This window comes from Protopterus annectens, chromosome 9.part0 (genome assembly GCF_019279795.1).
Source record: "Protopterus annectens isolate FY-2018-M chromosome 9.part0, PAN1.0, whole genome shotgun sequence".
Classification (NCBI taxonomy): Eukaryota; Metazoa; Chordata; order Ceratodontiformes; family Protopteridae; genus Protopterus; species Protopterus annectens.
In genome coordinates, this window is record NC_056743.1 from 927,001,011 (window position 1) to 927,019,827 (window position 18,817).

The following is an 18,817-nucleotide window of genomic DNA, read 5'->3' on the forward strand; positions in this document are numbered from 1 at the left end:
TGGTTAAAGGGCAATGTTCTCAAAATAAATGTAAAAAATGTAGCATAGTCCATTTTGGCAAACAAAACAGTTTCCCTTTCCACAGGAGATGCACCTACAACCACACAGTGTTGTAAGGGGTCTGGGTTCTCTTGTTAATAATTACTTATCTTTTGACCATTATGTATCCACAGGAGTTCAGAATGCATTTTATCCGGCCCATCTAATTTCCAAAGGCATCTCCACTTGATCCAAAGTCTTAATTCCTCTTTACTCATATCTTATTTGACTCATTATTCAATATAACATATCTTTTGACATGTATTTATCTAAACATATAACACAACCTGAGAAACCTTAGAGATTCATAACTGAAAAGATCAGTGGGCTCAAAAATCAGTTATAGTTATCAGGAGAGACTGACAGCTCGTTCTCTGTACTCAGTCTGTTACAGACTCCTCAGTGGAAATCAATGTCTAGCCTTTCATACCACGGAAGTTCCAGCCTTATTTGATCACCTACTCTTCCACATAACTAATGGTACATCAAATACATGGTGAAAGGAACTAAACCTTCATCAGCAGATAAATAACAAATGTTGACATGACAGATTCATATCCCAACGTATTCCTCATCTCTGGAACAAACTTCCACTACATGTCAACAAACTCTAAATATTCTCTGTCTCATATCGCTACTTAGAGGCGATCTCTGCTTGACTTACAAAGCCATGTCTGACCCAGCTCTGTTAGAAATGCTACATCTAAAGAAATCCAAATCCCTCCGCACCACACGCTCTAGAGACCTCAACCTCATTACCAAAATTAACAGAACATGCTGGAGGGACAGGTTCATAACCCAGAGACTGTCCATGCTATGGAACAGACTTCCCATAAATGTCAAGCAGAGCACCTCGCTGACCCTGTTCAAGAGAAATCTGTTTGAGTGGATGGGAAACAGAAAATTCATCCTGGGGATAACACCAGTGGCTCTACTTGACAGAGGCACTAGGAACGAAGGTTGGGTGGCACTATGCCAGGGTAATCCTATGGCTAGGCTTGTAAAGGCCCCAGGCTCATTAGCCTAGTATACAACTATGAACCTAAGTAGAGTAGAACACTTGCCACCTTCAAGGTGAACCTAGACAATTAAGATGGACAGCCACAGATTCTCTCCTGGTCTACCCTTTCTTGCCCTACTCAAGGCTAGAGAGAAATTCTGAACAGGGTTTTTTGGATAGTCTTGAAATGGTCTGCAGTACTTACCTTTGAACCTAATAAGTGAATGTGAACATAATGCTGACAAGAATGGGAGTGGAAACAGCAGTATAAGGCTTATGTGGCACAGCCCCTTGATGGTGGAAATGTGCCAGCAGCCCAGCAGTAGCAGCTGATCTACATGGTCTGCATGGCTTATATCCATATGACAATGTGCATAAACATATGGCTAGAAGGCAGCACTGCTCAAGGAACCTGCTGAGGGAACTGAAGATTTATGAAAATGGTCCTTTAGCACAGGCCATGCATGACAATTCTATGTCCCATGACACTATGGTCAATAAAGGGAATGGTGGCAAAAGCGGTGCATTGATGAAAGAGGGAGAGACCAAGGTCGATGCTTTGCAATGTACAAATAATTTGACTACAAATATGTTACTTTATACCTTATTAATGAGCCAACAGTCAAGATAAGCTACACAAATCTACAGCTACTAATGAATACACTTCACATGCATCACTGGCAATGCAAAAAAATATGGTCTACAAATCATATTTGCAACACTATTACACAGAGATTTGAAAAAAAAATCACATTAATTTAGGGAATAAGGAAGAAGGAATGATGTGGGGGCAAAAAATAATAAGGAATGACATGAGAAAAATATCTACCACAGTTACCTGTCTGGGAAATTATAGCAAGCCGAGAAGTGTATGTGGGAATAAACCTCAGGAACAGAGGGTCGATATGAACCTGCAGGGGGGTAATAGCTCGCATCATTCGTAAATCATACACCATCAAGAACCTATCACAGGCAAGACCATTCATCCGGCTGGAAAACCCACATGTTACCAGCAAGTTGCCATGGACATCAAAATCTGAAAGGCTTCCCGAGTAGGCATCAAATTCTTGCTCTGGATTCAGTGTTCGAAGATCACGAAGGGATACCTAAAAGGCAGAAAGCATGAAGTTAAGCCAATCTATCTGCTATACAAACAAAATGAAAATTCTCAAGTTTTTTGCAGAGCCTGAAATTTGACACTGCTCTTGCATAACCATTATAAATCTAAGAATTTAACAAAATTAGAAGTTATGTACCTACCATAACGTTCCATGTTAGTTGTCTTCTCTCGCCTTCTTTCTTGCTGGATGGGTTCGGAGCCGATCCTCGGCTCCGACTCGGCACTTGCTTTAGCTCGAGAACTCCTTTTACCAGCTCGAGGCAACCCTATATCCCATGATGCAAGGCGGAACTACCTCAGATCTCGTTTGGCAGCTAACTGACCCTGCTAAAGACTTATCCTAACATAATTAGGAACCATGGTTCCTAAAAGAAGTCCTCATAACAATGCTCCAGAGGAAGCAATCTAATAGGAACTCTCCAAGATCTGTCCAGGCCAGGGGGAAGGAGGGAGGGACGCAAGAAAGAAGGCGAGAGAAGACAACTAACATGGAACGTTATGGTAGGTACATAACTTCTAAATGTTAAGTTGTCAATCTCGCCTTCATTCTTGCTGGATGGGACCGCGTCCCTAGCACCTGTATCCCGGGTGGCTCAATGGAACAGACTCTTGAGAACTGTGGAACCAAAACTGGCCCTATCTCTGGAGGCCAAATCCAACTTGTAATGAGACACAAAGGTATGAGGTGTGGCCCAAGTAGCTGCTGCACAAATAGTGTCAATGGGAAGTCTATCCTGAAAGGCTACAGAAGTGGATAGACTCCTGGTCGAATGTGCTTTTGGCTTAGAAGATAGTTGTTTGCCCCTTAGGGAGTACACATAGGAAATGGTGGAAGTCAACCATCTAGATAAGGTCACTTTAGAAACTGGAAGACCTAACCTGTTTTCTGCATAGGAGACAAACAATTGGTCTGATTTTCTAATTTGTTTAGTCCTATGCAAGTAGTACCTGAGCTGACGATGAACATCCAAAAAAATGCAGCTTCTGTTCAGCTCTGTCAGAATAGTTAGGAAAGAAAACTGGTAGATCAATAGATTGGTTAATATTGGTTTGAGATACAACCTTGGGAAGAAAGGAAGGGTTAGTTCTGAGCGAAACCCTATCCTTATGAAAAACCAGATAAGGTGAACGAATACATAGGGCCTGAATCTCAGAAACTCTTCTTGCAGAAGTAACAGCCAGCAAAAATATAGTTTTCCACGTCAATAACTTTAAAGAACACGTAGCAGACGGTTCGAAAGGAGGTAGAATTAGGGATGCCAACATTAAGTTTAGATCCCATTGCGGAGGAGGATGTTTCACAGGCGGTTTTAGGAGAAAAACTCCTCTTAAAAAGGCTTTGCATAACCTATGAGACATGATGTTATTGTCATGCAAGCCAACATGATACTTGGAAATAGCAGCCAGTTGTACTTTGACTGTAGATGACGAAGATCCCGAATGAAAAACCTTCGCCAGGAAATCCAAAACAGAATGTACAGGAGCGGTAAAAGGATCAATATTTCTGGCGTTTGCCCAAATCAAAAAACGTCGCCACTTGCTAGCATAAACAGTTCTAGTGGACGACTTTAAAGAAGACACTAAAATGTCTCTGACTGAGTCAGAAATCATTGGTAGCCTGGCTAGGGAAGGAAGTGGAGCAACCAAGCAGTGAGGTTGAGAGAATGAATGGCCCGGTGCTGCTGACCCGACTGGTGGATCAAAAGAACCGGAAATGGGTCCAGATGCCAGGGCTGCACCAGAAGATGATGATGTAGAGACGGAAACCAAATTTGTCGAGGCCAATATGGAGCAATGAGGATCAATTTGGCTCTCAAAACGGTGGCTTTCTGAATGACTTGTGGAATCAATGGAAAGGGAGGAAAAGCATAAAGAAGTCCCCGAGGCCAATCCTGGGTTAGAGAGTCTCTCAAGGGTTGGCCTGGAAGAGGAAATAGTGTGAAGTAATCTGGGCACTTGCTGTTTTGAGGGGTAGCAAAAAGATCGCAACAAGGGGTGCCCCACTTCAGAAAAATCTGATCCACTACAGATTGATTGAGAGACCACTCGTGAGGCATCAGAATAGATCTGCTTAGCCTGTCCGCCAATAGGTTGGACCTGCCGGGGATGTGCGTTGCTATCAGAAACCGCTGAGAAGAGATCGCCCATTGCCAAAGTCTGAGAGCTTCTCGACATAAGGGATAGGACCTGGTTCCACCCTGTTTGTTGATGTACCAGACCACGGACATGTTGTCCGTCTGTACTGCAATAGTCTCTGTGGGAAGAAAGTCGTCGAGGGCTTGCAACGTTAAAAGCACTGCTCTCATCTCCAGGACATTTATGTGCAGGTGGTATTCTATGGGTTGCCACGTCCCGTGGACCATCCTGCCCTGATAATGCCCCCCCCACCCGATCAGAGAGGCATCCGTGGTGACTGTGGCAACTGGAGGAGGGGGAACAAAGGGTCGGCCCTGATGAAGAAGAGGGGAAGATATCCACCATCGTAGATGAGCCCTGCACGACTGTGTCACCAAGATTTCGTGTCTCATGGGCAGATCGTGGTACGACCACTGCGTGAATAACATCCACTGCAGGAGACGCATGTGGAAGCGAGCCAGTGGAAGAAGAACAATGGCTGCAGCCATTAGGCCTAGAACTTTCAAGACAAACCTGGCTTTGATCTTGTTGCTTTGTAACAGAAGCTGAACAAATTTCTTACTTACTTACTTACTTATGCCTGTCACCCTTGACAGGGTATGGGCCACCAACTACAGCTCTCCACCGAATCTTGTCCTGGGCCAGCTGTTCTATTTGGTTCCATGTGTAGCCTCTAAGCTTAGCATCTGCCTCAAAGTCTCGCCTCCAGGTGTTTCGTGGGCGGCCTCTTCCTCTCTTCCCCTGAGGATTCCAGCGCAACGCCTGTCTTGTAATGTTGTTTGCTGGTTTGCGAAGACTATGCCCGATCCATCTCCACCTCCTCCTCTTAACTTCTTCCCCAATCGAAAGTTGGTTGGTCCTTTCCAAAAGGGTGGCGTTGCTAATAGTGTCTGGCCATCGAATCCATAGAATCTTCCTGAGACAGCTATTTGTAAATGTCTGAAGTTTTTTAGTGGTGGTCTTGTTTAACCCCCAGGTCTCTGCCCCATACAGCAGTACTGACTTCACGTTAGAGTTAAACAGCCTTATCTTGTTAATCAAGGATAGTTCTCTTGTTTTCCAGACCCTATTTAACTGTATGAAGGCTGCTCTTGCTTTTCCTATCCTTGCCCTGACATCAGCTTCTGATCCGCCCTGCTTGTCAATTATGCTGCCAAGGTAGGTAAAGGACTGCACTTCCTCCAGTGGCTTCTCTTGCAGAGTGATAGGGTTAGTATTTGTGGAGTTTAATTTAAGGATCTTTGTCTTCAGATTGTTAATGTTAAGACCCACCTCTAGTGCTGTAACTGCCACCAAATTTGTCTTGTTTTGCATTTGCTGCTGGCTGTGAGAGATGAGGGCGAGGTCATCAGCATAGTCCAAATCTTCCAGCTGACTCCATAGGGTCCATTGGATCCCATTTTTCTGTCCTGCAGTAGATTTCTTCATAATCCAATCGATAACTAACAGGAAGAGGAATGGTGACAGTAAGCATCCTTGCCTGACCCCAGTTTTTACTTGAAAGCTTTCAGAGAGCTGCCCTCCATGTATAACCCTGCATGATAGACCATTGTATGAGTTCTTTATCAAATTTACTATTTTCGTTGGTATACCATAGTGCTTCAGAAGGCTCCACAGTGTCTCTCTGTCCACGCTATCAAACGCCTTTTCAAAGTCAACAAAGTTGATATACAATGGTGAGTTCCATTCAACTGACTGTTCCACAATTATTCTGAGCATTGCAATTTGATCAGTACACGATCTATTTTTGCGGAAGCCTGCCTGCTCTTCTCTCAGCTTTTTGTCAGTGGTGTCCTTTATCCGTTCCAAAAGTATACGGTTGAAAACTTTTCCTGGAACTGATAGAAGATTGATGCCTCTGTAGTTGTCGCATTTGCTAAGGTCCCCTTTCTTGGGAAGCTTAATGAGATGGCTGTCTTTCCATTCTGAAGGAACAGTTTCCTCTGCCCAGATTCTTTCAAAGAGTGGGTACAACATCTCCACTGATGTATTCAGGTCTGCTTTAAGGGCCTCTGCCGGGATGTTATCTGGTCCTGCCGCTTTCCCATTTTTCATTTGGATGATGGCTTTCCTGATCTCCTCCTTGCTTGGCTTTTCACAATTGATTGGTAGATCTTCATTGGCTGGCTCAATAATTGGAGGGTTTAGAGGTGACGGTCTGTTTAGAAGTTCTTCAAAGTGTTCCACCCACCTTTTCAGTTGATGTTCTATACTATTGATGGTTTTCCTTGCTTATCTTTAACAGGTCTCTCTGGCTTACTGTACTTTCCTGAAAGTTGCTTGGTGATATCATACAACATTTTTGTGTTACCACTGTAAGCTGCCAGTTCTGCCTCAACTGCCAACTGTTCCACATAATTGTTCTTGTCTATTTTAATGCATCTTTTGACCTCTCTGTGGGCATCTGCATATTCTTCTTGGGCCTTGATCTTTGAAGCTCTGGTTTTACTGTTGTTTACTTTTGCCTTCTTCCTCTTTCTGTCTTCTATCTTTACCAGTGTTTCTGCAGTGATCCACTCTTTCTGATGATACTTTTTAGGTCCCAGTGTCTCTTGACAAGCTAAGTCTACAGCCTTTTTCACATTCTGCCATGAGCTGTTTACTCCACCCTCTTCAACCAGTTCTTGTAGCACTTCAAATTTGTTCTTCAGTGCAATGTTGAACTGTTCTTTTGTCTGAGAATCTTTCAATAGATGAACATTGTATTTGATTCTCCTAGATGACTCTTGAACCTGGGTTCTTTTTAGCTTTAGCTTCAGTCTAGCCACCACCAGGTGATGGTCAGATGCTACATCTGCCCCTCTTTTCACTCTGACATCTTGTAATGTTCTTCTAAACCTTCTACAGATGCATATATGATCTATCTGGTTTTCTGTTGTGTAGTCAGGGGAGACCCATGTATTTTTGTGTATCCGTTTGTGGGGAAAAATGCTGCCTCCAATGACCAAATTGTTGAGAGCACATAGATCAACAAACCTTTCACCATTCTCATTGATTGTTCCCAGAGCATGTGTACCCATGATTTGCTCATATCCTATGTTACTGGATCCGACCTTGGCATTTATATCGCCCATAAGGATAGTAAGGTCTTTGTCTGGGTAGGTCTCGAGGATCTGCTGCAGTCTTTCATAAAACTGATCTTTATCTTCCTCTTCACTGTCATTAGTTGGTGCATAGCACTGGACCACATTCATTACAATTTTCTTCTTCTTTATGGAATGAAGCTGTGATGATCCTGGGGCCATGTGCTTCCCATCCAATCAGGGCTCTCTGGGCCTGTTTAGCCAACATAAGACCAACCCCTTGGGAGTGAAGTGCTTCACTGTCCTCATGTCCAGAATAAAGCAGCAACTCTCCTGTAGATAATCGACACTGACCAGCCCCTGTCCACCTTGTCTCGCTGATTCCCAACAAACTCAAGTTGTTATTTCTCATTTCTGCTGCCACTTGGGCTGCCTTGCTTAGCTCATACATGGTCCTGACATTCCATGTGCCAATGTTTATTTTCCTGGTAGAGAGAAGGGTGCTCTGCTTTGTGGCGTCCTTTTGGCTTTGGCCACAAAACTTCAAAAATCTTCCATTTGAAGAACCCTCCTCTTCCAAGACAAGATTGTCTGTGTTTCCTGTAGTTGGTGTTTTTGTAGCAATTTGTTTTTTTACGGGATGGGGTTGCTAACCCTAAGCCCAACCCTCCTCCTTTTTCAGCCGGGCTTGGGACCGTCCTTGGATGTCCAGAATCCTTTGATCTGTTAGCCTGGCTAACATTTTGACGGTATTTAACTCTGCGCCTATAAAGGTGATAGATTGGCAAGGCAGCAGAGAGGATTTTTCGAAATTTACCGAAATTCCTAGACTCTTGCAAAGCTGTAGGGTGTAGTCTCTGGACCGAAGAAGCTGATGCTTGGAGGTGGCGGAGAGGAGCCAGTCGTCCAAATAAGGAAACACCTGGAATCCTCGACGTCTCAGATGAGCTGTGACCACTGCCATGCATTTGGTGAACACTCTGGGGGCTGAAGTGAGGCCAAAGGGCAGTGCTCTGAACTGGTAATGACTGGCTCCCAGCCGAAACCTTCTGGAGCGTCTGTGAATCTTTATGTGATAGTACGCATCTTGAAGGTCTATAGAGCACATCCAGTTGTCCTTGCCCAGAAAGGGCAGAATGGATTGCAGCGTGACCATCCGGAATCTTGCCTTTTTGACAGACTTGTTTAGTCTGCTTAGGTCTAGTATTGGTCTCCAATCTCCCGTCCTTTTGGGGACCAAAAAGAATCTTGAGTAGAAGCCGGATCCTACTTGGTCTGCCGGCACTGTTTGGATGGCTCTTTTCCCAGGAGTTTTGAAACTTCCTGTCTTGCCAAATCCCTTTGACCGGGTGAGATGTCTGGAAGGGATTGTAGAGGTACGGGAAACCTTTCGAAGGGGATTTTGTAACCCTCGGATATGATCGACTGTACCCACTTCTCTTGTGATAGGGATTGCCAGGCTACTGGGTACAGCGAAATTCTTCCCCCGACTGCCTCCAAGGGTGGACAGTCGGGCAACACCTCAGGGATGCTGAAAAGGCTTCTCAGGAAGAGACTCCCTGTTGCCCTGGTTCTGAGGACCCCCCCTGCCTCTAGGGCGGCGTCTATTATTGTTACCCCCTCTGCCTCTGGGGGTAAACTGACCATGTGTGTCCGGTGTAGCTCCTTGGGCTTTACGGAACCACATCTTCCCCCCCCTTCTGACCCTTGGGATATGGTCTAGAAGGAGTGGAAAACTGGACTCCAACGGCAGAAAGAGTTTTATCGTCCTGCTCACATCTGGTCAAAGTATCCTTCACCTGAGGTCCGAACAAAGCCGAACCGTCAAAGGGGGTGTTGGTGAAGGACGCCTTAAAGGGGTCCGCAAAATTACACAGCCGCATCCAGGCTTGGCGTCTAAGAGCAACACCTGTGCCTGCGGCCCTGCTCGCTCCATCGGCCGCATAAGATATGAGCCGCATGGAGGAGTTAGATATAGAATTCAGGATAGCAAGCTGAGAGGCCATCTTTTCCTGAGCCCCAGCAGCAGAAGGATCCTGGACTACTTCTCCCAGTTCCTTGAGAATATCTCGTTGAAGCCTGGTGAAGTGACAAAGGTAATTCAGCGAGCATAGCAAAGGTCGCTGAAGAAAACATCCGCTTTCCATACCTGTCCATGGTCCTAGAATCCTTATTAGGAGGATGGACAGGTACTGAAGGATCCGCCAGTTCCTTCTTAGTGGCCGCCGCTACCACCATAGCATCCACAGAGACACCTTTGGACAGGAACTGTTTATCCGAAGGGGCCGTGATGAACTTGGATGGTCTCCTGGGGACAGGTTCCACAGAATCTGGAGCCGCCCACGCCTTCCGAGCCACTACCTGCATGAGTGGGTCGAAAGGCGGAGACACCCAGGAGGTGGAGGGTCGGGATCCAAAAGCCTCCAGGTATACCGACTCATCCTCGGAGGGGTCAATGGAGGGCCAATTCCTCCTCTGAGGCATCTGCAGGCACTGATGAGGGAGGAGCTAGAGGGATAGACCGTTGACCAGGCTCAGAGGCCAGGACACTCCTCATCACCTCAAAGGCTCCTCTTCCCGGGAGACCTGAACACACCCGCTCCGAAGAAACAGGAATGGTCGGCTCCAAGGAGAGAGAAGGCTCCGAGGCCGATGTCGGCGCCGAGCTTACCAAAGCCGAAGCCCCGAGAGGGAGAGCGGGGTCGGACAAGGGTCCGATGCCACTAGCCCCCTCGGAGCCGACAGTGGAAACCCGATGACCGGATCCCTCCAAGGAAGGTCTCAAGGAGGAGATCGGAGCCGAAGATGACGGAGCCGAAGGATGTATCGGCTCCGGCATATCGTAGCAGTCGCTGTCCCAAGGAGGTCCGGCTCCGAACTCAGGTGTGGAGTCGGAGGAGGAATCTCAAGAATCGGGGCTATAGCCGAAGTCTGTTGAGACGGGCTACGGAGCATTTGGGCCAGTGCCTGAGACTTCAACAGCCTGCTTACCACCCTCTCCAAATCGTGGTCAGACAGCCTGGAAGATCTCGAAGATCGGCTCCGATGGCTCCGCTCCGACAAAAGAGGAGACCCCGGAGCCGAGTGAATACTTAGTATCGAAGGGGACCGGGATCTCTTACGGGTCGAAGCCATCGGAGCCGAAGTCCCCTGAACCCCAGATGGAGCCGAGGATATCTCGGCTCCGATGCTGGATAAAGTGTCGGCTCCAGCCGGAGCCGACAAGGCCACAGTAGTCAGGGTATCGGAGCCAGCCGGCACCGAACCCACTACTCTAACAGAAGAAGTATCGACTCCAGCCGGAGCCGATATCGGCTCCGACGGAGCCGGAGCCACCGGAGGAGGCTTGGACACAGTAGCCTGAGCCTTCGGTGGCTTAAGAGGTTTTCCTGCCCCTGGCTTAGGAGGAGAACCTTCAGGTTTAAGTAAACCTCGGAGGATTAATTTGTTCCTCCTTTCCTGCAGGACTCTCTGGCTAAAAGCATGACACAACGCACAGGAGTCCTGCAGGTGCAAAGGCACCAGGCAAAACACACAAGAAGTGTGACCATCTGTCAGGGACATTTTCTGACAGCACTGGTCACACTTCTTGAAGCCTGAGACCTTGCCTTCCCTAGACATCCTAAAAAGGATAGACACAAACAGTCCCCACAAACACACAACTTAATCCCTACACAGACACACAGGAAGGGAATAACTTGGGGAACTAGGCCTGACTAAAACTTTAAACTGAAAACTATAATAAGAGTTTAAAAGGAAGGGAATAGGGTGGGCTGTAACTAAGTACAGGCTAATCTAACACTAAAGGGAAAAAATAAACCCCTAACTGAACTTTTTCTTCTTTAACAAGAAAAAACTTACCTCAGCTGGCAAAGGAGACCTCTTTCGCTAAGCGGCAAACGAGATCTGAGGTAGTTCCGCCTTGCATCATGGGATATAGGGTTGCCTCGAGCTGGTAAAAGGAGTTCTCGAGCTAAAGCAAGTGCCGAGTCGGAGCCGAGGATCGGCTCCGAACCCATCCAGCAAGAATGAAGGCGAGATTGACAACTTAACATCACTTGTTTATACAGACTACCAGAGAGCTGTTGGAACAGTTCTGTTAACTAATAGGCTTGTAAATCTTGGATTAAAATGTACAAATGTATATTCCCCTTAAAGATATATCGCTCAATTATACATAGACATAAAACTGAAGAAATTGTGCTGTGTCACTTAATAACAAGTTTATAAAGTAGCCCTTCCACTTGCAAAATATATGCTACATTAATGCTTCTCTCCCTGAAAAGTTTATAAACTAACAGGAGCTATTACATACTATAATGTAAATTAGTCTAGTTCTGAACAGCTAGCAGTACAGGCAACAACAAAAGTCAGTCCTTATGGAAAAAAATGTCTTTTATAGCTCACTGAAAAACTTTACTATCACCTCTGCACTGCTTTAAAAGAACTCCCAGAGCCTGCAGCACACCAGCAACACAGTGTGTGGGTGGATGCGCTTGCACATGCAAGTGCAATACTTACAGGATCTTATTACTTAGAAATACAAGGCCGCGGTGGCACAGTGGTTAGCACTGTCACCTCACAGCAAGAGATATCCGGTTCAATTCTCAGATGGAGTGCCTTCTGTGTGGAGTCTGCATGTCCTTCCTGCAATCAAGTGAGTTTTAAAGACATGCAGTAGGTGCGTGTGTGACTGTGTCGTCTGTGAAAGGTTGGGCTCCGGGCCGGCAACTCAACACTATAAAAACTCCACTGCCAATCAATCTGCAGACCAGTGATCTGCTGTGGCGACCCCTAACGGGAGAAGCTGAAAGACATTACAATTACTTATAAATACAAAAAAAAAATAATAATAAAAGCAAACAAATGTAGCAAACAGAAATTTGTGAAAACAACCTGCCTGAAAAGATGCCTGGCAAAAGCATCCACTAGACACAGAAAAACAGTTATGGGGGCTATCTGTCTGCTAGTTTTAATACACCAGTGATCAGGTATATTTATCTGTAACGTCTCAAAATCTGAAACAACTAAATCATACTCTTGCAGGCTACTTGCAACTTCAGGGACGACAACAACTCAAGTTATTCCCTAGAGATTAAAAAAGGAGTGCTGTTATCACCACCCTGGTTACATGCCATTAATTTAGACCAAGCCAGTCTAATTAGTCATGTTGCACCTATTAGAAAATCCTGTTACTTTGCACTCACCAAAAATCTGCATACAACAGCTGAGAAAAGATTAAGGCCACTATTCACTAAAAATGGAGAAGTAGCACAACTTATACGGCACTGATGTGTTAAGTTGTCCTACTGTGTCATTTAACAATTCAAATGTTCAACTCAGCAGTTTTTCACTGTTCTGTTGGGTGCCTACTAGCCATAGCTTATGGAGAGCTGTGGAATGAACCCTAATTTCATTTGAAGGACTGTAGGCTTATTTACAATCATCTTGAAATTTTTAATGCTGGAGAACATCACAAAGCTGCAGACATTTAGTACACTTAATTCAGGAAGTATTAAAAGCAAACATTTGTAAATGCTTACATTTTATTTGAAAACTAGCTCTGAAGTCAGCAAATTAAATACACAAGTCTTCAAATAAAAGAACTCTCAAATCCAAACTTTTCAGTCAGACTAATCTGAAGTACACTTTGCTATAACATATGATGAATCTATCCAGTCTGAATACTGCAACTACAGTAACTTAGACACACACACACTGGACAACACAATGCAGCTAATACTCCAACCAATGTACGGCAGTGAAATTTTTTAGCAAACTTGCACTAATGTTTGACAGTGACTGATTAGATTATAAGTGATGTGTGTGTGTGTGTGTGTGTGTGTGTGTGTGTGTGTGTGTATATATATATATATATATATATATATATATATATATATATATATATATTGATCGAAAGACCATTTGACCTAAACCCATTTGATCGAAATTTCATTTGATCAAAAACCAGTATTCAAGGCAAATAACAGGGATTTGTCCCCCTCCCCAATGTTGTGCGACCCAGGAGTTGGTATATATAGTTGGGGGTGTGGGGGGTGAAGCCCCTACCTATTTTCGTTTAAAATCTGTGCTTCTTGTTTTATTTTCTTCTTTTAAAGGAAACTAGGTGGAGGGCTTCGCCCCCCCCCCCCCAACTATATATACCAACTCCAGGGTCGCATGACATTGGAGAGGGGGACAAATCCCAGTTTTATGCCTTGAATACTGTTTTTTGATCAAATGAAATTTCGATCAAATGGGTTTAGGTCAAATGGTCTTTCGATCAAATGAAGTAGACCCATATATATATATATATATATATATATATATATATATATATATATATATATATATATATAAATACAACTTTTGTGACTGAAAATATGTCAATATGTTTTGTTTTCATTTACATAAATGTATGATTGCCTATATCATAAGTGATAATTTAATAATAATAATAATATGTTTCTTGTTTAAAAAATACATACCCTGGCCAAATGACATTCATCAGGAAAGACCCTATATCATGTTTAAAATCTGGGGCTTAAATATGCTTCATTAAGAATCTGACTCATTTTTTTAATAAAACAGATGTAGGGAAAAGGCACTTATTGGCCTACACATGGCTGATTGGTAGCAGACCTTAAATATATTTCACTGTTAAGCCAAATGAGAAAACACTCAACCTGTGAGTACCAGAATTGGGTATTAATATCTTCCATATGGAATACCTCTCTCTCTCTAAAAACCTTCCCTCATGGGACAATGAAGGCTACTGAAAATGGTATCAACATAAGAGATACAGGTTTTACTCTACAACCGAAATAACTGCAACAGTTTAACACCAACAAATCTGATGAAATGCTACAAGAAATGACATACAACTATCCAGTTGTTAATCAGATGAACTGAGAAATTGCTTCATCAACTGCATGGCAAAACATTTACAGTAAACTGCTCTTAGACTTCATAAAAGTCTTAATGCTAGGGAAACAAGAGGAATGAGGTGGGAGGCAGCATGACTTGTCTGTCTCAGTACTACCTACCATTGGGGTAAAGATCACTACAACTTATACTGACTCGTTTAACTCATTCATTTTCTGACTGTAACAATACCTGGTAAATGTCCCCTTTTATCCTTCATTTTAATATTAATGGACAGTTCTGGGACATCAACTTTGTTTCCTTTGGTGTTCTTGTTTCTTCTGTTTACTGCAACACTTACTAAGCCAAAATAAATCATGGCTGAAATTTTTAGTGTGTGTGTGTTTGCAAAATACACTCAACACACATTTGTTAAACCTCTGGTTTATTTGAAATAAAGGTTCCTTTTGTCAGATAAGGTGATAGGATACATGAAAGTTACACACTTAAATAACATTAAAGCTTCATGATCCATCCCTATCCACAATACAGGAGACAGTCTCTTGGTACCTTCAAGACTCTCCCAGGCTCCAAAACTCCTCTCTTCCTCTTGTAATGCACCTCCCCTCCTTTTTCTCTTTCGACACAGACTGTACTTGGGAACAGATGCAGTTTAATACTAGCCAATACAGCTACTACATCTTCTAGACCTTCCTGCACAGAAAATTGCTAATGTAGGGGGAGGACAGGTGGATTTGCTGAAACTGGTTTGTGTACCAAACTACAGCCTCAAAACAGGGTACATGGTAAGTGAATGGAGGACCACAAAGGTGGGCCAATGACCAATTCCGGGAACTACAGACCCATCCATCTGAAAAGTTTAATATGCAAAGCCATGGAAAAATTATCAAGGAAATGATCAACAAAGACACTGGCAACTTACAGCACCTGACCCATCCCAGTCTGGATTTATCAAGGGAAGGTCTTGCCTACTCAACCTGATAGACTTCTTCGAAACAGTCACCCAGGCTATGGATGATCAAAAAATGGTTCTCATTGCCTATCTCAACCTGGCCAAGGCATTCAATACAATACCCTACTCAGGTATTGTTGACAAACTCTCAGAAGTAGGCATAAATCCCAATACAACTCGCAAGACTACTGGCTGGCTCACAGATAAGACCCAAGAAGTCAGGCTTGGCGAGACCACTTCCACCAGGAGACCAGTCACCAGTAGATTACCCAGGGCTCTGTGTTGGGCTCTCTCCTGTTTAGCATCTACTTCTCAAAGCTAACGAGAAGGCTTCTGGCTCTCAAAGTTCAGAGATGACTGTAAATTATGAGTTATCATAGATTCCCCCATAACACCAAAATCCTACTAGAGGGTCTGACACAAACAAATGATTGGTGCCAGAGCCATGGATTAAAACACAACACAAAGAAATGCATTACAGTGCCCTTTGTGAAGTCATCGCCTAAGCTAATTACTCCACTGAAAAAACACCCCTAAGACATGACCCCACATTTAGGGATTTAGGAACATATGTAGATAGTACTATGGCCTTCGACCAACATGTAGCCAAGACAGTAAGAAAATCAGTCTATGTCACCCAACTCATTAGCAAGGGTATGACATTCAGGTCTCAGGCAGTTATAGTACCACTCTATTCAGTCCTTATCAGACCCATCATCAAATACAGTGCCCCCTTTGGCATGTACCTAACCAGGCACCTGCAACAGTTAGAATGCCCTCAAAGGTTTCTCACCAGTAGAATCCAGGGTATGAATACCCCTGTCCTATACAGCTCATCTTAAGAACCTATCTATTTACTCAATCTCCTACAGGTTACTGAAAGGTGATCTTTGTCTGGCATACAAGACATCCTCAGATACAGCTCTGATGGACCTCTTGCATATCCACAAAACAAACACCACCAAGAACACTAGATCCAAGGACCTGAACTTTGCCTGCAAAATAAATAAATAAAACATACTGGAGAGACCAATATGTGTCTCAAAGTATCCCCACACTATGGAACAGGCTCTCCATTCATGTGAAATGAAGATCATCCCTGACTCTTTTTAAGCAAAAACTTTGATCACTGGCTGGAAAGCGTAAATTCACCCCTGGTCTGACGCCCATGTCTCTGATGGGCAGACACCATCAGTAAGTTAACTAATACAAAACTTAACCCTCCCCAAATAACCCTTACCTACTCCTTACTAACATGACACCACCACATAGGTGTCCAGTGTACTCAAGGAAAAAAATGGGTTGGGTTGCACAGCTAGATTTATAATGACCCTGGTGGTCGATAGCCTTGTAGAAACATATGAACCTAACAGAGAGACTTGGATCATGAAGAGCTAATGTTATGGTGAGTACACAACTTTCGTATCTTACATGATCTAGTCTGTCCATGTCAACAAAGGGACATCTGCAAATGTAAACCTTTTGAGTGGCATCAAGACAGAATGTTCCTCAATATGGTACCTCTGAAGTTAGAACTGGCTTTAGAAATCGCATCTAGCTTACAGCTTCCTATAAAAGCAAGCAGCAACACCCATGTCATGGCAGTACAAATGTCAAGAATTGTGGTGTTTCTGAAAAGTCTCAAAGAAGTGGCCATATTGCTAACCAAATGTGTTTTGGGTTTATGAGGCAGACATTTGTTACACTTCATATAAACAATAATAATAATAATAATAATAATAATAATAATAATAATAATAATGCAATCTGATAGCTACTTGAATAAAGTGACCTTAGTAACCATTTGACTTGTTTTGGACAAAAGAAGTGAAGAGTTGCTCGTCCCATTTAATACTATTCATTATATCTAAAAAAAAAACATAACTGATGGTGTACACATAGATAGTGTTAGACTGCTAAGGAAGAATACTTAAAGATTAATTGAATGGTTGAGGGTCCCTTTGCAACCTTTTGCATAAATTCTGTGCTTATGCACACAGAAACACTATCTTTATGAAAGATGATGCAAGAAGATTTGGATGAAAGGGCTTGTAGTTCCAAAAATCTTTACTGTCTTCCATGAAAAGGACTAGAAATCCCCTTTAGCTATAGGTGCAAAAGACAGAATGAGAAAGGCAGACTGGTCAGTTTCTCTCTCATAAACTTCAGCTCCCAGACAGGAATGGATTCTCGGAGTGGAGGTCTTAGCAGAACGTTTCCCTGTAGGAAAGCCTTACAAACCTTTAGGGATTCTAGTGACAATTAATTCAAACCTTGAAAAAACTGAAAGCAGCAGCAAAGTGAACATTAAAAGTGAAATAGCGGATTCCCCAGAAAAAGTCAGAAATTGAAGAGTTACAGGAATGAAGGACGAATATGCTCTTTTTGTCACCCCATATAAAAAACTTTGTCAATTTGCTACTCTATTTTTTCATATTGGAAAAGTTTGAGATGCTGTGAGAATATGGATTACTCTAGAAGAGTAACATGGGTCAATGACAACTCAAAAGCAGAAACCATGCTGTTAGTTTCAGCGACTGCAAGTCCAGAGAGGCTTTCTGAAGGAATAGGACAGGAGAACTTTAAGGGATCTGAAGAGGATAGATCTACCCAGCAGATGAGGACAAAGCATGGGCATCATACCAGTGCGGGATAAAATGCGGCTATGACAATTAACTTGGCCTTGGTCTGTTTGGCCTTCTGTAAGAATTCCACAATTAGACGAAAGGGTACAAAGAAGACCAAGTGGTCTTTTTCAAACTGGAATATTCCAGGATGTCTACCCTTGCAAGGGAATAAGGGAGAAAAAGCTGCTGCATTTGGAGTTGGATGGGGATGCATAAAGTTACAGCAAAATTTTCCATAAAGCCAAATCATCAAGTTTGTCACCACCTGACGTATGTATCACTTGTGTGACATAAGCAGATATTGAACTGCCCTGTCCACTAAAGAGTTGGCTTGACCAGAATGTGCACGGCAATGATGAAAAAGCACTGACACAAGGAGGAGTATTCCATCTCCACATCACCTCCCAACACAGCAGAAAACAGCAAGCTCATTTCTGCAGCTTGATGTATTAGTCCATAACTACATTGTTCAAGTTGTTGAGAACTGCACCTTACGGAAGGAGGGTCTTGTAAGTTCTGCAATATCAGGAAAGCTGTCTTCAGGTTGACGACAATGATGTGCAAGGATAGTTCCTGATGTGACCAGGTCCATTGCTCTATTTATTCAAACAATGCCCTCCCACACTCAAAGGCAGAGCGGGGGGGGGGGGGAGCAGAAGGAGGAAACAAATGGACAGTCCCTCCACAAGACTTTGTTGATGCAGCCACCACTGAAGGTGCTTATAATATGCACTGGATGATCTTAGAACCTTCTTCATTAGGTATGAATTCTGAAGAACCGGGATCTGGTACTTTGCATGTGGTATGTACTCTGTCCAAAGGTAGATTTCTCAGACAAGCCCTCGAACTGAGGTGGCAACCTATGAAAATCTGCACTTGCAATGGCTGCAACTGGGATTTTGCAATGCTCACTGAAATTCCCAAAGTGATGAACAACATGAATAAGTGATTCTCTGCTTGTACTATAGGCTCTCTTGTTGTAGGTCCTAGGAATCTGGGATAGGCTAATATGTCTGCCACGCATCTGCTGAACAC

At 43.6% G+C, this 18,817-nt stretch overlaps 1 protein-coding gene across 1 annotated transcript in view; it reads right to left on the reverse strand.

Moving 5' to 3' along the window:
• The window catches only part of PAN2 (poly(A) specific ribonuclease subunit PAN2), a 1,212,755-nt gene that overhangs the window by 880,501 nt on the left and 313,437 nt on the right, over positions 1 to 18,817 (reverse strand). Inside the window, exon 6 of the mRNA XM_044083667.1 lies at positions 1,878 to 2,145. Within this exon, the coding sequence (XP_043939602.1) occupies positions 1,878 to 2,145 (268 nt within the window). The remainder of the gene's footprint in view (positions 1 to 1,877; positions 2,146 to 18,817) is intronic.